The sequence below is a fragment of the Magnolia sinica genome, chromosome 2 (genome assembly GCF_029962835.1).
Source record: "Magnolia sinica isolate HGM2019 chromosome 2, MsV1, whole genome shotgun sequence".
Lineage (NCBI taxonomy): Eukaryota > Viridiplantae > Streptophyta > Magnoliopsida > Magnoliales > Magnoliaceae > Magnolia > Magnolia sinica.
Window position 1 is genome coordinate 116,466,684 of NC_080574.1, and position 17,782 is coordinate 116,484,465.

Below are 17,782 nucleotides of genomic sequence, written 5' to 3' on the forward strand. Positions count from 1 at the left end.
CCTCCGACTACTCTACTTCCTTGACCCCCCACCAGTAAGACCTCTCTTCCTTTTTGCCAGTCTCTTCTATTACTTCGTTGTTCGACTCTCCTACTTTGAATCTCAAACCTCGGCCGTCTTGCAAGGCTTTAGGGAGGAGGGTTTTCTCCTTGACCTCTACACGACTCCACTTAGGTCCATTGATTGGATGTGGACCTCCAATTTGCCGCCATCGAGATTCTCCATCTGCCTATTTCGATTGATGCACGCCATGACTGTCAATCTCTCCTCTTTCGAACCCCTTCTCTCTTCCAAAGTCTCTCTCTGGTGAACCATCGGGAGAAATTTCCCTCTTTTCTTGTAAGATAGAATGAGGTGATAATATATATATATATATATATATATATATATATATATATATTGAGTTGATTGATTGATCGGCTTCACTTATTAGGATTTTCCCAATTTCCTCCATTTTCCACCACTCAAATGTAAAGTGTTTTTTGGCCTAAAATCCATGTCAATGCATGAGAAACATGCATAGATGTGAATTTCTATGGCAAACAATGCTAACATGTTTTAAAAATAGCATCTCTCTCTCTCTCTCTCTCTCTCTCTCTCTCTCTCTGTTTTTTTTCTCACCTTCGAGTTCCGGCCCATTTCCCCCAAATCCAAGTCTTAATTTCAATGAACTCAATGCGACTGGTTGAAATTACCATTGGATGATAATCACTCAAAAATTTCACAAAATATGGATATTAGGTATTCATATGAAGGGATTTTGACCGATATCTCGTGATGTTGATATTATCACAAAATATCTTCAATATTATTGAAAATATTGTCAATACAATGTAAATTTTCCATTACCTGGTGCTTATGTATCGCTGAACCAGCGATGCGGATATATATATATGTGATATTATCGATAATATCGCCCATACCAAGAACACTGCTAAAATCTAATTTAGTATTTCATTTTGTTGAGGCCTTTTTCAATCTGAATGCTCTATGTTGATTTTTCAGCCTCTTGGATTTTTAAGATTAGAAGATAGACCTGTTGCTGGCATTGTAGACCTCATTTTTTATTTTATTTCTATGTTACTGTAAATCTTCTATAGACATACAAATCATGCATTGTTCTCATGGAAAACGTTAATCTATTTTAACTATGTCTGTCATATACAGCTAGAATTTAATGCCTGATATTAAGAATTAAGATGCCGCTAGAATGCTTTTTAATATGGAATATAATGAATCCCTATCAAGAATCAACTAAAGGAAAGGCAATTGAACATCTAGGGGTACAAACTGATGTCCTACTTCTGCATAGAGCAATGTATTCTTTGAACTTAGAGCCAACTCTTTTTCTTAAAGGTGACACCACCAGAATGACTCGTTTATTCCTAAAGGAACTTCTGTGTATGGTTCTTACCTGCTATCACAGTTTAAACATCGGATGAAACCAAGTCAACTCCTGAAAGAGCCAAGTTGGTTTTGTCAACACTCGGCCTGTTTCGGTTGTTTTAAAGCCAGTTTAGCGTTTGGCTCATTTGACATGGACTGAAACTGCGTTGACTTGGTGTATCATTTGTCTAAATTGCCCTTGGAGCTTCTATTCGTCCAAATCACTTCAATCTACTATTCTAATCTTAAAAACTATAGTACAAGTCCAAATCTGTCGTAGAATGATATATGAAAGTTTCTGAAATGAGAAAAGTAAAAAGATGAGGAAAAAATGTATTTACATAGAAAAAAGACGGTTTAAAAAAAAAAAAAAAAACTGTTACGGGGGTAACGGTCGTTATGCCCCGTAACGGCTGTTATGGCCCTAAAAAACAAACTGTCTCGTTTTACCCCGTACTGCGTAATGGTCATGCCGTTACTTGTACGTATCGACCTTTATGGCCGTATTGTAACGGATATGGAACACTTTGTTATGCATGCTTACTATTGCCTGTGACTGAGTTTGCTAGACTTTCACAGGTTAATGTAGGTCTTGCATGCAAGTTTGCTAGATTTTCATAGATTAATGTAGGCCAGCATTTTAGCAACATGTTCCTCAAATTTTGTTCTCAATTTGTTCTAGAAAAGACCCTTTGCTTCCCATAGACATGGATTTTAATCCCGGACATGGATGTCAAAATGATGGGTTTGTTTGCATGGATAGGGCCATAGGGGTGCACATGGATGTTGAGATTTTGCCTTCGGATGACTTTTTTTTTTTGACGCATTACTGAATTTCATAAGGGGTTGTTTTGGATTCGTGGAAAGTTCACTCACGACAAAGTGTCCATGTCCAGATAATGGGTTTGGATGCACGGATAGGGGTGTCCATGCATGTTGAGATTTTGTGTTTGGATATCACCCCTTGAGAGTCGTTTTTTTTGGCCCTGAAGAGTGTTCTGCTTGAGCATGTATGGAAGAATCGAGGCATGGTAGATGTGCCAACATGGCATGTGCATGAGTTCCGGGCTTTGTAGTAAGTGGGTCCTTAAATGTGAACACGCTGTGATGATATCCAGGACATGTGCTATCGGGTTGCATTTGCTGGAGTAAAGTTGCAGTAGGTATTCAGAATAGATATTTTGTGGAAGCCTTTCTCCATTGACAACTGCTTTCAGTCTCCCCCATGGACAGTACAATATTCAAATTTATCAACAGCGCAGTCCAAATGGAAGCCCTTGTCCATGGACAATGCCAGCCAAACACGAAAACACTACTTTGGATATGGACGTCCATGTCTTAAATGGAGCTTTCCATGCATCCAAACAGCCCCTAAAAAACTAAGGATATAAAGCTTAAATGAGAGGGAAATAGTCGAAGACAGTCCAACAAAAAGTGATGCTCTCAACTCACTCTTCAGTGCGTGTCAGGGATCTTGTCTGCCCCGCTAGGAGACGCGGAAAGGAATCTTTAATAAGGATGCTAGTCTGCAAGATCCTTTGTGTAAAACCTATTTCCACTTGAAATTATGTAGATATCCCCATGTTAATGCAACGTCCAAGTTCTAACTTAATAATGTCGACAATATCAACAGTCCTACATTAGGTAAATCTTGGTGGTGTGCATTCCTGGAGTTTCCTTCCTCTGTATGCATGTTCTTTTCTGTCTTTTCTTCAGTGGAACTTTAGATTCACTCTCTTATTTGTTTTGGCTGTGACATTTCAACATTTTAATAGCTCTAGTGCTGCGTTATTTTTGTAGCTTATGGGCAATGTTTTCCGTTTATAAAACTATAAGTGGTATGCTTGTACAGGGATTGGTGGACACCCAAAAGCCACCTGAGCAGATATCTGGCAATATGACTGCAGGTTAAAATATCTGCATTGCAAAAATATGAACCCCTTTATCCTATATATATAAAACATATGGGCTAGGCTACTTCTCTCTTTGATGAATGGAGACTGAATTTCACGTTAAAAATTGGTGGTGCAGCAATGTGTGTTTATTCAGGACTTTTCATGAGGTTTGCATGGATGGTTCAGCCACGCAATTATCTGCTTCTAGCGTGCCACGTGTCTAATGAAACGGTGCAACTCTATCAGCTGTCACGCTGGGCAAAGGCTCAGGGGTAAGGATCAATGTTGTCGAATCGCATATGCCTATGCGCATGTGTGATGGCACAATCGCATATGCAACTACATATTTTATTTTATTTTTTAGAAAAATTTAAAAAAAATTGAAAAATTCAAAAAAATTGTAAAAAATATAGGAAATTAAGGGTAACTTTCCTAAGTTAATAGATAACTAATTTTACATATTTAAAATATATTTGAGAGAAAAAAATCAATTAAACAATGAATTAGACATGAAGTGCTTGAATCTTGATCTTCCAACTTCCAAGAGAGGGAATGTAGGAGAGAGAGAAATTAAGACCACTTGGAAGTAGGAAATGTAAGAGAGAGAGAGAGATTAAGACCACTTGGAATTAAGAAATGTATGAGAAGAAGAGAGTAAGAGAGTTTTGGAGTGAGCATATTGCAAATGGGGGACGTTTGGAAGCCTCTTTATAGGCAAAAAGTTGTTTTTTTTTTTTTTTTTTGCAAAAAAATGTGCCGACTGTTGGCCAATATGCGATCGCATACATCGCATATGTGATCTCATATTTTCGCGCATGCCATGATCACATATGTGCTAGATCGCATATGCAATCTGCATATGGATATGTGCATATGCGGTTACTGCAGTCACACATGACAACAATGGTAAGGATGTTCGTCAATGTAAACTGTGATTTGGCATCTGCTAACAATTTGAAGGAAACTTTCTCTGACTTTGCTTTTGGTTCTGATCTATTTACCACAGATTGCATATTTATATTTTATGCTCTTTCTATCATAACTGCTTGTTGTCTTTTCCATCAACATATCTTGGCTTCCCTTTATGCATTGGCAAGCTGGTGAAGCTTCTGTGGGACAAGGTTGTTTTTTTTTTTGAAAGATCACGCGAATTATATTAAAACCAAAAAGAAAATAACAGGGAAGAGAATAGAAGGTCTGTTGAGGGAGCAGACGATACTAAACTCCAAGAAAAAGAAGGTCATAACCCTTCATAAAATCTACATGAACAGCCCATTCTAAAATTAATCGCTTAGCTTTAGAGGAAACAACGTGAGCAGTATTAGAAATATCCCTGAAGCATCTTCCATTTCTTTCTTCCCAAACTGACCACCAAACTGTGAGGATTGCCATTCTCCATAACTGAGACCTATGTTTGCCTATGCTGACCCATGCCAAGCCATGAAGAGATTGTCCACCAATTCTGGAATGCACCAACTGATGTTGAAACGATAGCAAAATTCAGACCAGATTGAGGTAATGAAGGGGCAATGCACTAGAAGGTGATCGACTGATTCTTCATTCTTCATACAGCAAAGACATATTAACTAAAACACATCCCCTTTTTCCTCAGATTATCCACCATCAAAATCCTCTTCTTACCAACCAGCCAACCAAAAACAGCTATCTTGGGCGGAGCCGAGTACTTCCAGATATGCTTACACAAGAGATCATCATTTGTAGCCGAACTATCCAGCTGATTATAGAATGATTTAACCAAGAACTTACTGGATTTGTCCATCCTCCAAATCAGCTTGTCTTCGATTAAGGGGTTTGGCGAAGATTTATATATGCAATCGAGAAGATCCGCATACTCCTGTATCTCCCAGTCTTGAAGGTTCCTCCTACACTCCACATTCCACTCTACTTTCCCAGCAGAGGCAATATAACAGTCAACATCTCTCATTTGTAGGTAGATAGCGCTTATCAAGGTTGTCTTGTTGAATTTGTCGCTCCACTTCATGTCTCTCTTTAAGTGTCCGAACTCCGAAGTCTATTATGGAAAGGTTGGAGAGATTGGGGGCTATATATATATATATGTAACTCTCTTGCGCACCGTACCGCAAGGAAGTTACATGCGAGCCTTCATATAAGCCATGAGATGAGGAGAATGGCTGGGATTCAACCAGAGAGTCCTCGTAGAAAATGACTCTGCTACGCTCACGCAGAGATTAGCTACTGCCAAGTTGAGTTGCGGACTTGAAGTAATGTCACCAAGTTCTATGGGCCCACCTTGATGTATTTGTTGTATCCACACCGCCTATTCATTTTTAGAGATCATTTTAGGACATGAGAAAAAGAATAAGCAGATCAAAAGCTGGAGTGGACCCCACCACAGAAAACAGTAGGGAGAGAGACGCCTACTGTCAAAACCTTCTTAAGGTTCGCTGTGATGTTTATTTAAGATCCAACCTGTTCATAAGTTAACATAGACATTAAAGAAGGGAAAACACTAGTATCAGCTTGATCGAAAACTTTTGTAGCCCATAAAAGTTTTTAATGGTGAGCGTCACTCTCTCCATTGTTTTCTGTGGTGGGGGTCCACTCGAGCTTTGGATCTGATTCTTCGGTTAATGCCATAAAATGATATCTACAAATGGATGGACGGTGTGGATACAACACATACATGGTGGTTAGGCCCACAAGGTAAGGGCCGGGGAACAGGTAATCCACTCTCGTGGTATCGACACCACATCACAAAGCAGGTCGCCACCCACGTGCAATTACATAATCCAACCGTGTTGTACGGTGGGCTCTGTGGGCCTCATCGTGTTGTATGGGTTTTATCCACACCGTGCATCCATTTTTCCAGATAAGTTTAGGCTTTGCCCTCGAAAATAAAACAGATAAAAGGCTCAAGTGGACCGTACCACAGGAAGCAGTGGTGGTAATGACGGCCAATGTTGAAACCTTCCTAAGGCCCACCTTGATGTTTATTTGCCATCCAATCTGCTCATAAGGTCACATAAACCTATACTAAGGAAAAGCACAAATGTATGGTTGATCTAAAACTTCTGCAACCCTCAAGAATTTTTTAATGGTGAGCGTTCAATCTCCACTGTGTGGTCTACTTGAGATTTGGAGCTTTCTAATTTTTGAAAATCTGAATTAAAATTATCGAAAAAAATTGGATGAACGGCGTGGATAAGACCCATACATTACAGTGGGCTGCACAGAGCACCTGACTGGACCGATTCTGTCCAGGCGAGGCAGTACGCAATCCGCTTTTGTTCGCATGGCACCTAACCCATTGCGGCAGGATGCGGATTTCCTGCGAAAGACAAGTTCTTTCGCTGGGAACCCAGGTGGGGCCACTTTGATGTTTGTTGAGAAATCCTCCCCGTCCATCCTTTTTGTGAGTTTATTTTAGGACATGATGCAAAAAATAACCATATCAAATGCTCAAGTGGGTCGAAAATGTGATAATTGAACGTCCACAATTGAAATAATCGTGGGCCACAAAAGTTTTGAATCATGCTAATATTTGTGTTTTCAGTTCATCCCAGTAGGAATGATGTTATTAATGGTATAGATGGCATGTAAACATCACCGTTGAACCCAAGCGGGTTTCAACGGTAGGAATTTCACTATTCACATTTTCCTTTAGTACGTCACACTTGAGCTTTGGATACTGTTCATTTTTGATATCATGTCCTAAATTGAACTCACAAAACGGATGGACGGAGAGGATTTCTCACAAACATCAAAGTGGCACCACCCGGGTTCCCAGTGCAGAAACTTTGTGCAGAAGGCTTTTGCAGGAAATATGCGTCGCCGTAAAAATCGGAAACGGATTGACTACTCCTTGCCACTAGCCTGGTGGCTGGTGTTCGATGCTATGTGGGCTCCACCATGACGTATGTATTTCATCCATGCTGTTCTTCCATTTTTAAAGATCATTTTAAGGCTTGATCAAAAAAATGAGAGGGATATAAATCTCAGGTGGACCACACCATAGGAAAACAATAGTGATTGGATATCCACCATTAAAATCTTCCTGAGGCCCACTGTACAGTTTATTTGACATCCAATCTGTTGATTAGGTCATACAGACCTAGATGAAGGTAAAAAAACAAAGATTAGCTTGATCCAAAACTTTTATGGTCCCAAAACGTTTTTAATGGTCCACGCTCATTCAACACTGTTTCCTATAATGTGATCCACTTGAGATTGTGATATATCTCATTTTTCGTCTCATACCCTAAAATAATCTAGAAAAATAGATGGACGACATGGATGAAACACATACATCATGGTGGGGCCCACAGAGCATCGACCACCAGCATTGGGGGGAGTAGCCAATCCGTTTTGATTAAAATTGGGAGCGGATCAGGTGAGACCCAGTAGTGGTTGTGAGATCCGGGAATGGGTAGCACCTGTTTCCTGGATCTGACAGAGAATGGAGAGATCATGATGTATTTGTCATATCCACACCGTCCATCCATTTGTAGAGATCATTTTATGGCATGAGCCAAAGAATGAATTAGATCCAAAGCTTGAGTGGACCCCACCATAGAAAATAGTGGAGTGAGTGACACTCACCATTAAAAACTTTCAAGGGCCACAAGTTTTTGATCAAGGTGATACTAGTGTTTTCCCTTCTTTAATGTCTATGTTAACTTATGAACAAGTTGAATCTTAAATAAACATCACAACGGACCTTGGGAAAGTTTTAATGGTGGGCGTCTCTCTCCCTATTATTTTCTATGGTGGGGTCCACTCCACCTTTCAATTTGCTCATTCCTTTTCTCATGTCCTAAAATGATCTCTAAAAATGAACGGGCGGTGTGGATACAAAAAATACATCAAGGTGGGCCCACAGAACTTGGTGACGTTACTTGCGACTCAATGTGGCAATAGCTAATCTATGTGTGAGTGTAGGAGAGTCATTTTTTATGAAGACTCTCTGTCGAATCCTAGCCGTTCTCCTCATCTCATGGCTTATATGAAGGCTCGCATATAACTTCCTCTATGCCTTGTCATATATATATATATATATATATATATATATATATATATATATATATATATATATATATGACAAAGCATAGAGGAAAAATCAAAATTTCATTTGCTAAATTGGGAAAAGGTGTGTAAATCATGTGAGGCAGGGGGAGCAGGTGTAAGGAAATGGGAGCACAATAATCTTGCATTATTAGGTGAGTGGCTATGGGGGTTCGGTAATCAGTATAGAAGATGGTAGATTATGAAAAGAAGTGATTGCCCCAAAATATGGGGTTAAGGAGGGGGGATGGTGGACAAAAAATTCATCTTTATATAGGGCTTCAATGCTGTGGGAGGCAGTTGCTAGGTTGGCAACCAAGTTTGAGGGTATTGGGTTCACATTAGGGTGTGTTTGGACAGGCAAATCCCATGGGATTGGGTTGTATTACGGTGGATTGCACCTTTTTCGAGAAATTACTGACTGCGTCAGTGGATTGCTATATCCAGTGAGTTACCTGCTGGGATGTTTGGACGGGCAGACGGGATTTGCCCTATCCAGCCCCTGTTGTGTTTGGATGGGCATGGGATTGCAACATATCCCATATGATACACCAGAATCGTTCTCATTGGTGTGACCAATAGGAACCTTTGATCAGATCTATATTTAGTATTTATAGTTTAAATGCGGGTTTGCACTTGATAGACGGAGTGGATTTACATACATATACACAGTGGGCTCCACATGGCTTTTATATCATCAGCCAGGAAACAGGTGCGCGTCTCCGCGAGAAATACCACCAATCCCACGAGAAATTCAGCAAGGAAATCCCAAATCCAGCACGGAATCCATCTGAATCCACCTTTTAATCCCATCCTTCTTCACTATTGCGCCCCCCAAACATACCTCAATACGGACGCTGCTGGATTAAAAAAACCTATCCACCCTAATCCCTTCCAATCCCATCCAATACGCCCAGCCAAACAGGCCCTTAGGGGATGGTAAGAGGATCCATTTTTGGGAGAACGTGTGGATCGATGCTCAGTGTTGAGTTTCCGAGGCTAGTTAGATTATGTTTGGAAGTGAATTTCCCCTTGCTAGATGCTTCGCGTGCTCGCTAACAAAGTGTTTAGCCACCCCCATGTCGGAGGAACTTGTTGGATGAGGAAGCGGGTGAGTTTATTCGGCTTTTGGTATGGCTTCAACATTATTAGCCTTCTTTGGATGTGAGAGACGCGTTGATGTGGAATGAGGAATCATCGGGGTCGATTTTCGGTTTGTTCGGTCCTAACATAGGCTTCTTCAAGGGCATTGCTTTGAGAAATGTCGTGGTCTTTCTTCTCAAGTTTCGCATTGTGGTGCCCCCTAAGGTGACAGCCTTTTGCTTGCTTGGTGGGTAGGAAAAAGGTGCTCACTATTGTTAATCTTCAAAAGAGGAAGATGGTGATCCCCAATATCTACATGATGTGCATGCATGATGCGGAGTCGAATGGCCATCTCTATTTATCCACTACTCTTTTGCTAAAGAGGTGCGGGTGGATTTCCTTAAAGCTTTCAATATATTGTGGGTGATGCCGGGATCTATTGAAGGTCTTCTTCTAGTGTGGCATCATGATGGAGACATCATGCACACACCCCCTCTACGCATGTATTTGAGGAGGAGGTGAGCCCTACTTTCGATTTGGATCGATGACGGCATCTTTGGAAGACCCCATAAGTAGGGGGGCTGCATTATGGAGAATTGGAGTGGACCTGTTCATCACATAGATCCTACCATCGGATCTCATGATCATGGCCCACTACTTTAGATGATTTAGGATTTTGAGTTTTGATTATTTTTATTAGTAGAAATATCATGAACGGCTTTGATTGCTTAGATTAGTTATTTTATTTATTTTAGTTTTGGTATTACTGTGCGCACATGGCGCAAAGGTAGTTTTGTCTTTTTGGATTTTAGGTTTTCTTATAAATAAAGCAATCCCATGTATGGACTCTCATGATATTATGAATAAAAAAATCCTGCGTTTCTTCCTCTCTTTCACATTGAATTGAAGGATCAAATTGGGTGTGAAGCCCTCCCTTCATCGAAGGGTTAACTACTGTGGTGCGAAGCCACACCTGCTCCAAATCAGCACCATCTTCTTCCGCATCTCATCCATCATCCTCAATACCCCATCCACCTTCAGATTCACCAATTTTCGCATTAAAATCCTCTCCTATAGCGATGCACAAGAAGGTTTTCAGATTCTGGCGTATCTACGGGGCTGAAACTTCGGCAGAGTACTATGCACAAACCATGTGCCGGATCGAAGTAATTTTTGGTACGAAAACAACCCACCCCTGGCTGATCCTAACCTAGGAGTCCTTTCCCGATTTTATGGGCCCCACACACGTACGGACGTCTAGTCACACACGTGCATGCAGGCCAATCTACTGCCCAGCGTGTGTGGCCCATCCCAGGTCCTCTTTTTCCTCTCTTTTTTTATTTTTTTAATTTTTTTTATTTATAGCTTAAAACCTCCCCATAGGATCCCCCATTAATCCTCTACCTAAACCCCCTTAGATCTATCCCTAATATTCACTCCCAAGCATGATCAACATGTGGTACAACGGAATTGTTAAATCTTGAAATTGCTAAATCAGTCCCTGTACCCTCGAATACTTTGATCGATCCCTAACTGTCATCTAGAAAACCTCATAATCCGAAATCCATAACCCAAAAGGGTCCCAAATCTCAAAATTTTCCAATTTTTAGACCTTAGATTTTCCCCTAAATTGAAACTTAGTGAATCTCTCGAGTCGGGAACAATCCTATGCAAGAATGGGTGATTCTTACACTCCTTTGGGTTTGTTTGGCTTATAATTTTATTTAATCCAGCCCTAATGGTTGTGTAGGCTTGGACCCCCATAGATTCCCCTTCTTGAATGTTTGATAGTATATAGGATGTGGAATTTTGTGATTTTTTAATATTGGCATAATCACAAACTTGATTTCTTGCACTCCATGGTTAATTTCATGTCCTGCATCACATTAGTGGGATAGGGAAAAGGGAATTGTGATTTGGACATTAGTTCTTCTGGTAGGAATCTGGGCTTTGTGGGGGGAGAGGAATAATTGGTGCTTCCAAGATAGGAGTGGGTCAGTGGTGGAGGTCTTTAGAAGGGGCTAAGTTTGATGTATTGGGCTAGGCTTCCTGTATAAAATCCCTTGTCGAGTGTATGTTTCCTTCCATGGTCTGGTCCTCATGGTTGTATTCTGTCTTAGAGTTCCTCTTTGGATTTTGTTTCTAATAAAATTTCATTATTTTCAACAATAAAAAAAAAAAAAGGAAAAGAAAAAGTAAAAAAGATGGTATCTTAGAGAAATGAATAGCACCATCTTTTCCTGGTATGAAGGCATGGTAAAAGGAAGTTTGGGAGCACTTGTCGTGGCTAATCTATGGATAATGTGAGGGGAGAATTCCTATCCATGGCATCTTGTCTTCTTCTAACAGGTAATGCGTATTTTTGAACGGGAGAATCCCTTTCCATGGTAAAACCCTTTTTTGAGGATTTCACGGATGGAGCAGAGTGCCCCCCTCGTGTGGCTGTTTGGAAGGTGACTGTGCCTCTGACTCTGATAATGGCGGCATTTTGTTGGATTGCAATAGCAGATGGAATAATAACACTTGATAATTTGCAAAAGAGACAGCAGTGGCCTCCTAATAGTTATTTCAGTACAAGATGAAGATACTGTTGATTGCCTGTTTCTAAATTTTTTGCTGGCTCGAAGCCTGTGGTTTGAATTTTTCACGATATTCAATGTTTCATGGGTTTGGCAAGGCTCGGTGCCCAACCTGCTTCGTAGCTGGGGAGAAGGTCCCTTTAGTAGAAACTAGTGGGGCACCTCAAAATGTGCAGGTGCACATGTAGAATGTGTCAGTGTAGAAAGCTTGTGCATGAAAGAGGAATGCTTACGGTATTTCTTTTATGCTAAGGAACATTTTTCTTGCACACTAGAGCATAGTTGTTCTATAGGATTTGGTGGCACTCATCTAGAAGCGGAATCCACTCTTAAGATGCCTGGTCCAAAAATCTAGTAAGCACACTCATGAGGTGGTCATGGATCTTACACGTGTATCACGTTGGCATGGGTACACATGTGGTAAGAATATCTTTTTCTTCAATAATCTACTGGATCACTAAAAAGCACATTATGCTTCCCAAGTCGTTACTAGTATGTATTTACTGAAACTACAAGAAGACTAGTAAAAGGGAGAAAAATGGAAGAGGAAAGGAGAGGGCTGCCATGAAGGTGGCCCCATGTCTGAAGGACTTCAACTTTACTAGAAAGGAAAAAAGCGGTTAAGACATTGGCCCTTTTTCAGAATTTTGTAGGGAATCTTGAAAGAAAGAGATGATAGGATCTTCCATCATATTTCCTGCCTCTTATCTGCACTGATCGAGAAGACTAGGGGACTGATGCTTAGCTGGGCTTTGAGTTGCATAAAGTTTAAGTGGACGAAGGCTGTCGAGATGGTTCAAGACTAGCTGTCTACATTATTGACAGAAATGAAGGTTTTAAGAATGGAGGTTGCCCATCATCTGCTGTGTTCGGATAATAGAAAATGAGAATAGATGGTTTTTCTTCTTGATCCTAGGAGCAAGCTGATCAAGGTATTCAAGAATGGTAGCGGTAATGGCAACCACTGTTACAATACTGTATGGCCATTTGAAAAAAAAAACCTGTATTGGCCCTGTAACGGTCCATTTTTTCTGTAACGTCTATTATGGCTGTTATGCTACTGTTTTTGAATACCTTAAAGCTAATTTATGTGAGGTAGTGTGGGATGGAGACGGCAGGTTTAGAATAGCTTATTCTGGACCGATCTAGGCATTGGATATGGTAGAAGCGGATGTTGAGGCCTGAGGGATGGTGTATGTATGCAGCTAGATGCTTTTTGAGCGCTTGTTGATCCTGTTGGAGGCCACAGAGCCTTGGAGACTGTCATTGCATGATTTTGGACTAAACATTTCATTTTCGTCCAATGTTAAGAATCTAGCTGTAAAGAGTTGCTTGCCTATTTTGCAATGTTTTGTTGACTCGATCCTGCAATCTCTGTTTCTGCTTATTAGAAAGCTGCAAATCATCTCAAGAAAAAAGAAGAAAGAAAAATCCTACCCATGGTGCTAGCAACGAAAGCAAAGATTGGAAGCTCAGTGTCAGGTGTCAATTGGGCCAGGTCGACTTGCAAGTTAGATACGACTTAAGTGCCTATGTTTAAATTTTTAATTAATTTTTTTGGAAAAGAAAATAAAGGGTAAGAGGTGTTGAAAATAGGAATGAGTACTAGACATTTTGGGTTTGTTTGGGTGCTCTATCGAATTGAATGGCAATTAGTCTAATAAAGTTGACAAGCTAAATTGCTGTTTCGTTAGAATTGATATTGAAGTCTGCACTCATGATCAAAGTCTTAAATACCGGTTTCAGAATGCGATTTGTATGGGTAACATACCAAGTTGTGAGGATGAGTCATCTGGATGACATGAAAACAAAATTAAATATGATAAAAAATGAAAAATTAGAAAAAATAAAATTTATTAAAAAAATATTAAAAAGTAATATGAGAATTTATTTATTTATTTATTTTTGGAAAAAACTAAAATGCAATAAAAACACACATAAAGGTCCAGTTGGTTGCATCAGATATCATGATATTTTATTATTAGTTTTGTCTAGTTTGGTGCAACATTTCATGGTATTTAACAAAACTTGATGCAGCCGAGCACACCCTAAACAAACTTAAACATGAATCTACAGTAGTTAGCCACTACATGGAACTGTAAGTGGTATGATTTACAAAACATAGATTCACCACATACACAACCTGAGGCTAACATGATGACATGAATCAAACTTTATAGACAACTTGAGCGAAATTAGATAGTATTTCTTTAACGGTGTAGTCATTATGTCAACCGATCGAAAAAAGAGTTGCGTACTGGTTGAAAACCATCTCTATGATATGGATAAGGAATTAAGGATACTATCCTCGCATCTGTTTCCAAAGATCATATTAGTCTAACCGTTTTTATTTCCATCTCCACATTGAGATGAGACTTGAGATAGGCTTCTGCTCCATGCTGGATGATATTGCTGCTGGCCTTGCTCATGGTAAAGATTCCATATCCATACTGAACTTTTCCCAGACTGCTGGTATTGGTGACATTGCTCTTGAGGATGCTCTATATCGATAAGGCCTTCGTGGCCATAAGCTCCTCCACACCCGTCCATGACTAGGATGGGGATCCAATGCCCATATGCCATCTGATCAGCTGGCGGTCTCGATCCCATGGGTGTACAGCTGCCATGTCTATTTGGGCTGGGGTTGGAATATTCATCTTCATTAACATCCTCATCTGCACTAGTCTACCCTCTTCACTATTCTCATCCTATTTTATACCATATATATGGCTGTCGCCATCTTGACTAGTGCTACCAGTCTCACTACCATCATCACTAGAATCGGTATGAGTAGCTCTACTGTTTCTAGCAGCCTATGTCTGTGCTTGCGTGTTGTTGTAATCATCAACTGACTGTGGCTGTGATTGTGAAGCAGAAGCTGCAATTGACTCTTCTCCATGTGGGTGCTGCCTTTGCTGCGACGCAGAAGTTGGTATATCTATGTCATATAAGTTGATGTCTGTGTTGCTGACAAAGCTAAAATTGGTTAGAGCGGGCTGTTCTCTTTTGATGAGTCGTTCACATTATGGATCATTATTACCCAAATATATAATCCAAAGTATTTGGATCATAAAACTTGCACTTCTTATCCGCTAATCTTGGTCAATTTCTGTTCCGTAATCTGGATTGTAGTGGATGACAACTAACTTCTCCAACCTTTCGGACTTCAGCTGGTTTTGTGGCTTCGGATGGATGAGAGAATGTGCTCCAGTTACTGTTGCAATCTGAGGAAGAGAGTCTGACTTGGAATTCTCATGGTGATTTTTCTCAAATATGGAACATCTCCACCATATAATCTAGTGCTAATTTCCCCCATTGTGGCGCTTGGTTAGTGGAAGCTACCCTCCCCCCATACCTACTCAAGTTACCATTGCGTTTTCTCATTCTTAACTGCGTTTGATCTCTGTCAGCACATTTGCGCAACCTTGTGTCTCGCCTTAAATGTGTGGGAGATGATCTTTAAAACTTGTGATTATTATAGAAATCACGCTTTTGACGATGATTAGATTTATCTGTGTCTATCTCCCCAACTTTCTTCCCACGCAATCATCCAACATCATCAAATTTATCCATGCAGCATTTTTCCAATATAGAAATCAATCCAACTTTTTGTGTGTCAAAATGAAATATCATTTGTACTCGATTATATCAAGACATTCCTTTGGATCGGTGAGAAAGATTTTATTCAGCTCCAAACCCTAAATTATAAATACATTTATAAGATAGAGAACATAATGGAGAAACAATTATTACAAAATGAAAAAAAATCTACTTTTTTGAAAAAAGATGTTTTTAGTTATTTAATGGAGGGAGGGAAACCCCAAAAATGGGTTCAGATCGTGATTTCATAGGTTTGGAAATGTTGTTCTTGCGATTTACAGTGAGTTGTGCAATTCAGTATTGGTGGCTCAAATCGGACTGGTTCTGATCAAAACCAATATGACACAGGCAATGCCAAGTCATATCTGATGATATTTAAAACCATGCTCCAAATTGCAACGAGATGTCTAAAAAAGTGGACATGACCAAATTCTATATGTACATGAATTGTATCTAGTGACTGAGAATGAGTAGAGCTGTAAGTTTTTATGAATCTGCTTAGCATGGAATTGGAGGTCTGAAGGCTCTCTATTGTCTAAAACCAAGGCATGCCCGGCACACATGCACAACAGGCATGACTAAATTTGAGCCAAACAAGTAGATGATGAGATTGTTTTTGAATATTTTTTTTGAAGGTCACTACCAGGGATTGAGCCCTGGATCACTCACACACAGTACACTGTCTCTACCAGGTCACCTAACATTCTAAATGTTAGGATCTTCTGATAGGATTTTTGCTAAGCCCAGATGCTTGTCAATGAAGCTCATTTATACGGCACACGTGCCAGCTTGGGCATGATAGGTCCGATATCCAATCCATCCATCTGAAAGGCACTACTATATTGATGGCCTACCTCAAGAATCAGGTAGATCCAATGGTCACATGGGCCACAGTTTGAAAAACATGACTCTGAAAAACTGGGCTGAAGTTTGCTAACCCATCCACTGTTTCCAATATTAGGGTTCCACATGGTGAGTGGACCATATTTATATTTGGAAAAACATGCAAAAGGTTGGACCAACCTGATGGATGGATTGGATCTTGTACCTATGTGCCATGCGGGCATATGTGTGGCGTGTACATGAGCTTTATTGCACATGGGTGCGTTTATCACAACTCTTCTGATAATATCTTTATATATGTTGTTGGAATGACAAGCTTTCGATACTTGGCACATTTTTAACAGGTACTTGCAGAAGAAAGAGGAAATTGAAAAGCAGTAACTTGTGGATATCCTCCTCAGAAGTAACGCTCACGTTGCATTTCAATAAACCACGCTGCGTTTCAATAAATCACAAGGGTCGCGCTCCATATCATATGGATAGCATTATATGTCTGTAAACCTCTCCATTCCAGTGTGCTCTAATTTCATTCCTCTTTTTTTTTTTTCTTCTTTATTTGAAAGTTGAAACATGCGACATCTTTGAATCATGTTGACTTCATGCTTGCTTGTCATTGGTTTATGGAAACGCTGATGAGGATTTATGAGGCTTTGATGCATCTTGAGTTGAATGGTGTCCCAATGCACCCAGTTTCTATCCAGTCCATGAACTGAATGGGCCCCAAGTTGCATGAACCTTCTACCCATCTGCTGCTCTTGCTTCAAATTGAGCTATAGAATGGTCGCTTGCGCTTGCGTTTGATAACTATTTATACTTAGAGCTGGGCATTGAGTTGAGTTGGACCGAGTTAGGGCTGACTTGACTCGATCTGGTTTTGAAATAGGCCTGACCCGAACTTGATCCGACTCAATACCGAGTTCAGCATGCCTGACTCGATCCAAGTCCGGTCTGGCTTGGACTGATCCGGACTGAGTCCGAACTGGTCAGAAGTACTGAGTCGGGTCGAGTTGGCACCGAGTCGGATTGAGAGATGAGGGAGGGAGAGACCGAGAGAGGAGAGAGGAGGAGGAGGAGGGTGATGGTGGTGGGTAGTTGCCGGGCTTGGAAGATGAGGATGAGGGACGGAGGGAGGGAGGGACGGAGGGAGGGAGGGAGAGGGAGATTTTGGGATCGGGTAGAGGTAGGGTGCGGTGGGTAGGGTTAGAGAGTTGGGTTTCGGATCGAGTCGGGTTTAACTGGATCGAGTTACTAGGTATCTCAAACTCGACTTGGTTTGAGTTCAGATTGGGCGAAGCCTACTTGGTTCGGACCGACTCACCCATTCGGTTCGGGGTCGAGTCGGATCTGAACGAG

At 40.5% G+C, this 17,782-nt stretch overlaps 1 protein-coding gene across 5 annotated transcripts in view; it reads left to right on the plus strand.

Moving 5' to 3' along the window:
• LOC131237443 (mitochondrial pyruvate carrier 1) overlaps nucleotides 1-17,099 on the plus strand; it is a 38,703-nt gene extending 21,604 nt beyond the window's left edge. Inside the window, exons 3-6 of one of the 5 annotated variants that reach the window (XR_009167242.1) lie at nucleotides 3,239-3,293; nucleotides 3,418-3,553; nucleotides 15,157-15,313; nucleotides 16,774-17,099. Coding sequence is in view for 4 of the 5 variants with exons in the window: in XM_058235199.1 (XP_058091182.1) it covers nucleotides 3,239-3,293; nucleotides 3,418-3,553; nucleotides 15,157-15,214 (249 nt within the window). In the remaining variant the exon portion in view is untranslated. Of the gene's footprint in view, nucleotides 1-3,238; nucleotides 3,294-3,417; nucleotides 3,558-14,861; nucleotides 15,048-15,156; nucleotides 15,314-16,773 lie in introns of those variants that run through there. The other 4 variants (XM_058235199.1, XM_058235200.1, XM_058235201.1 and 1 more) reach the window with 4 other exon arrangements.
• Nucleotides 17,100-17,782: the final 683 nt, after the last annotated feature.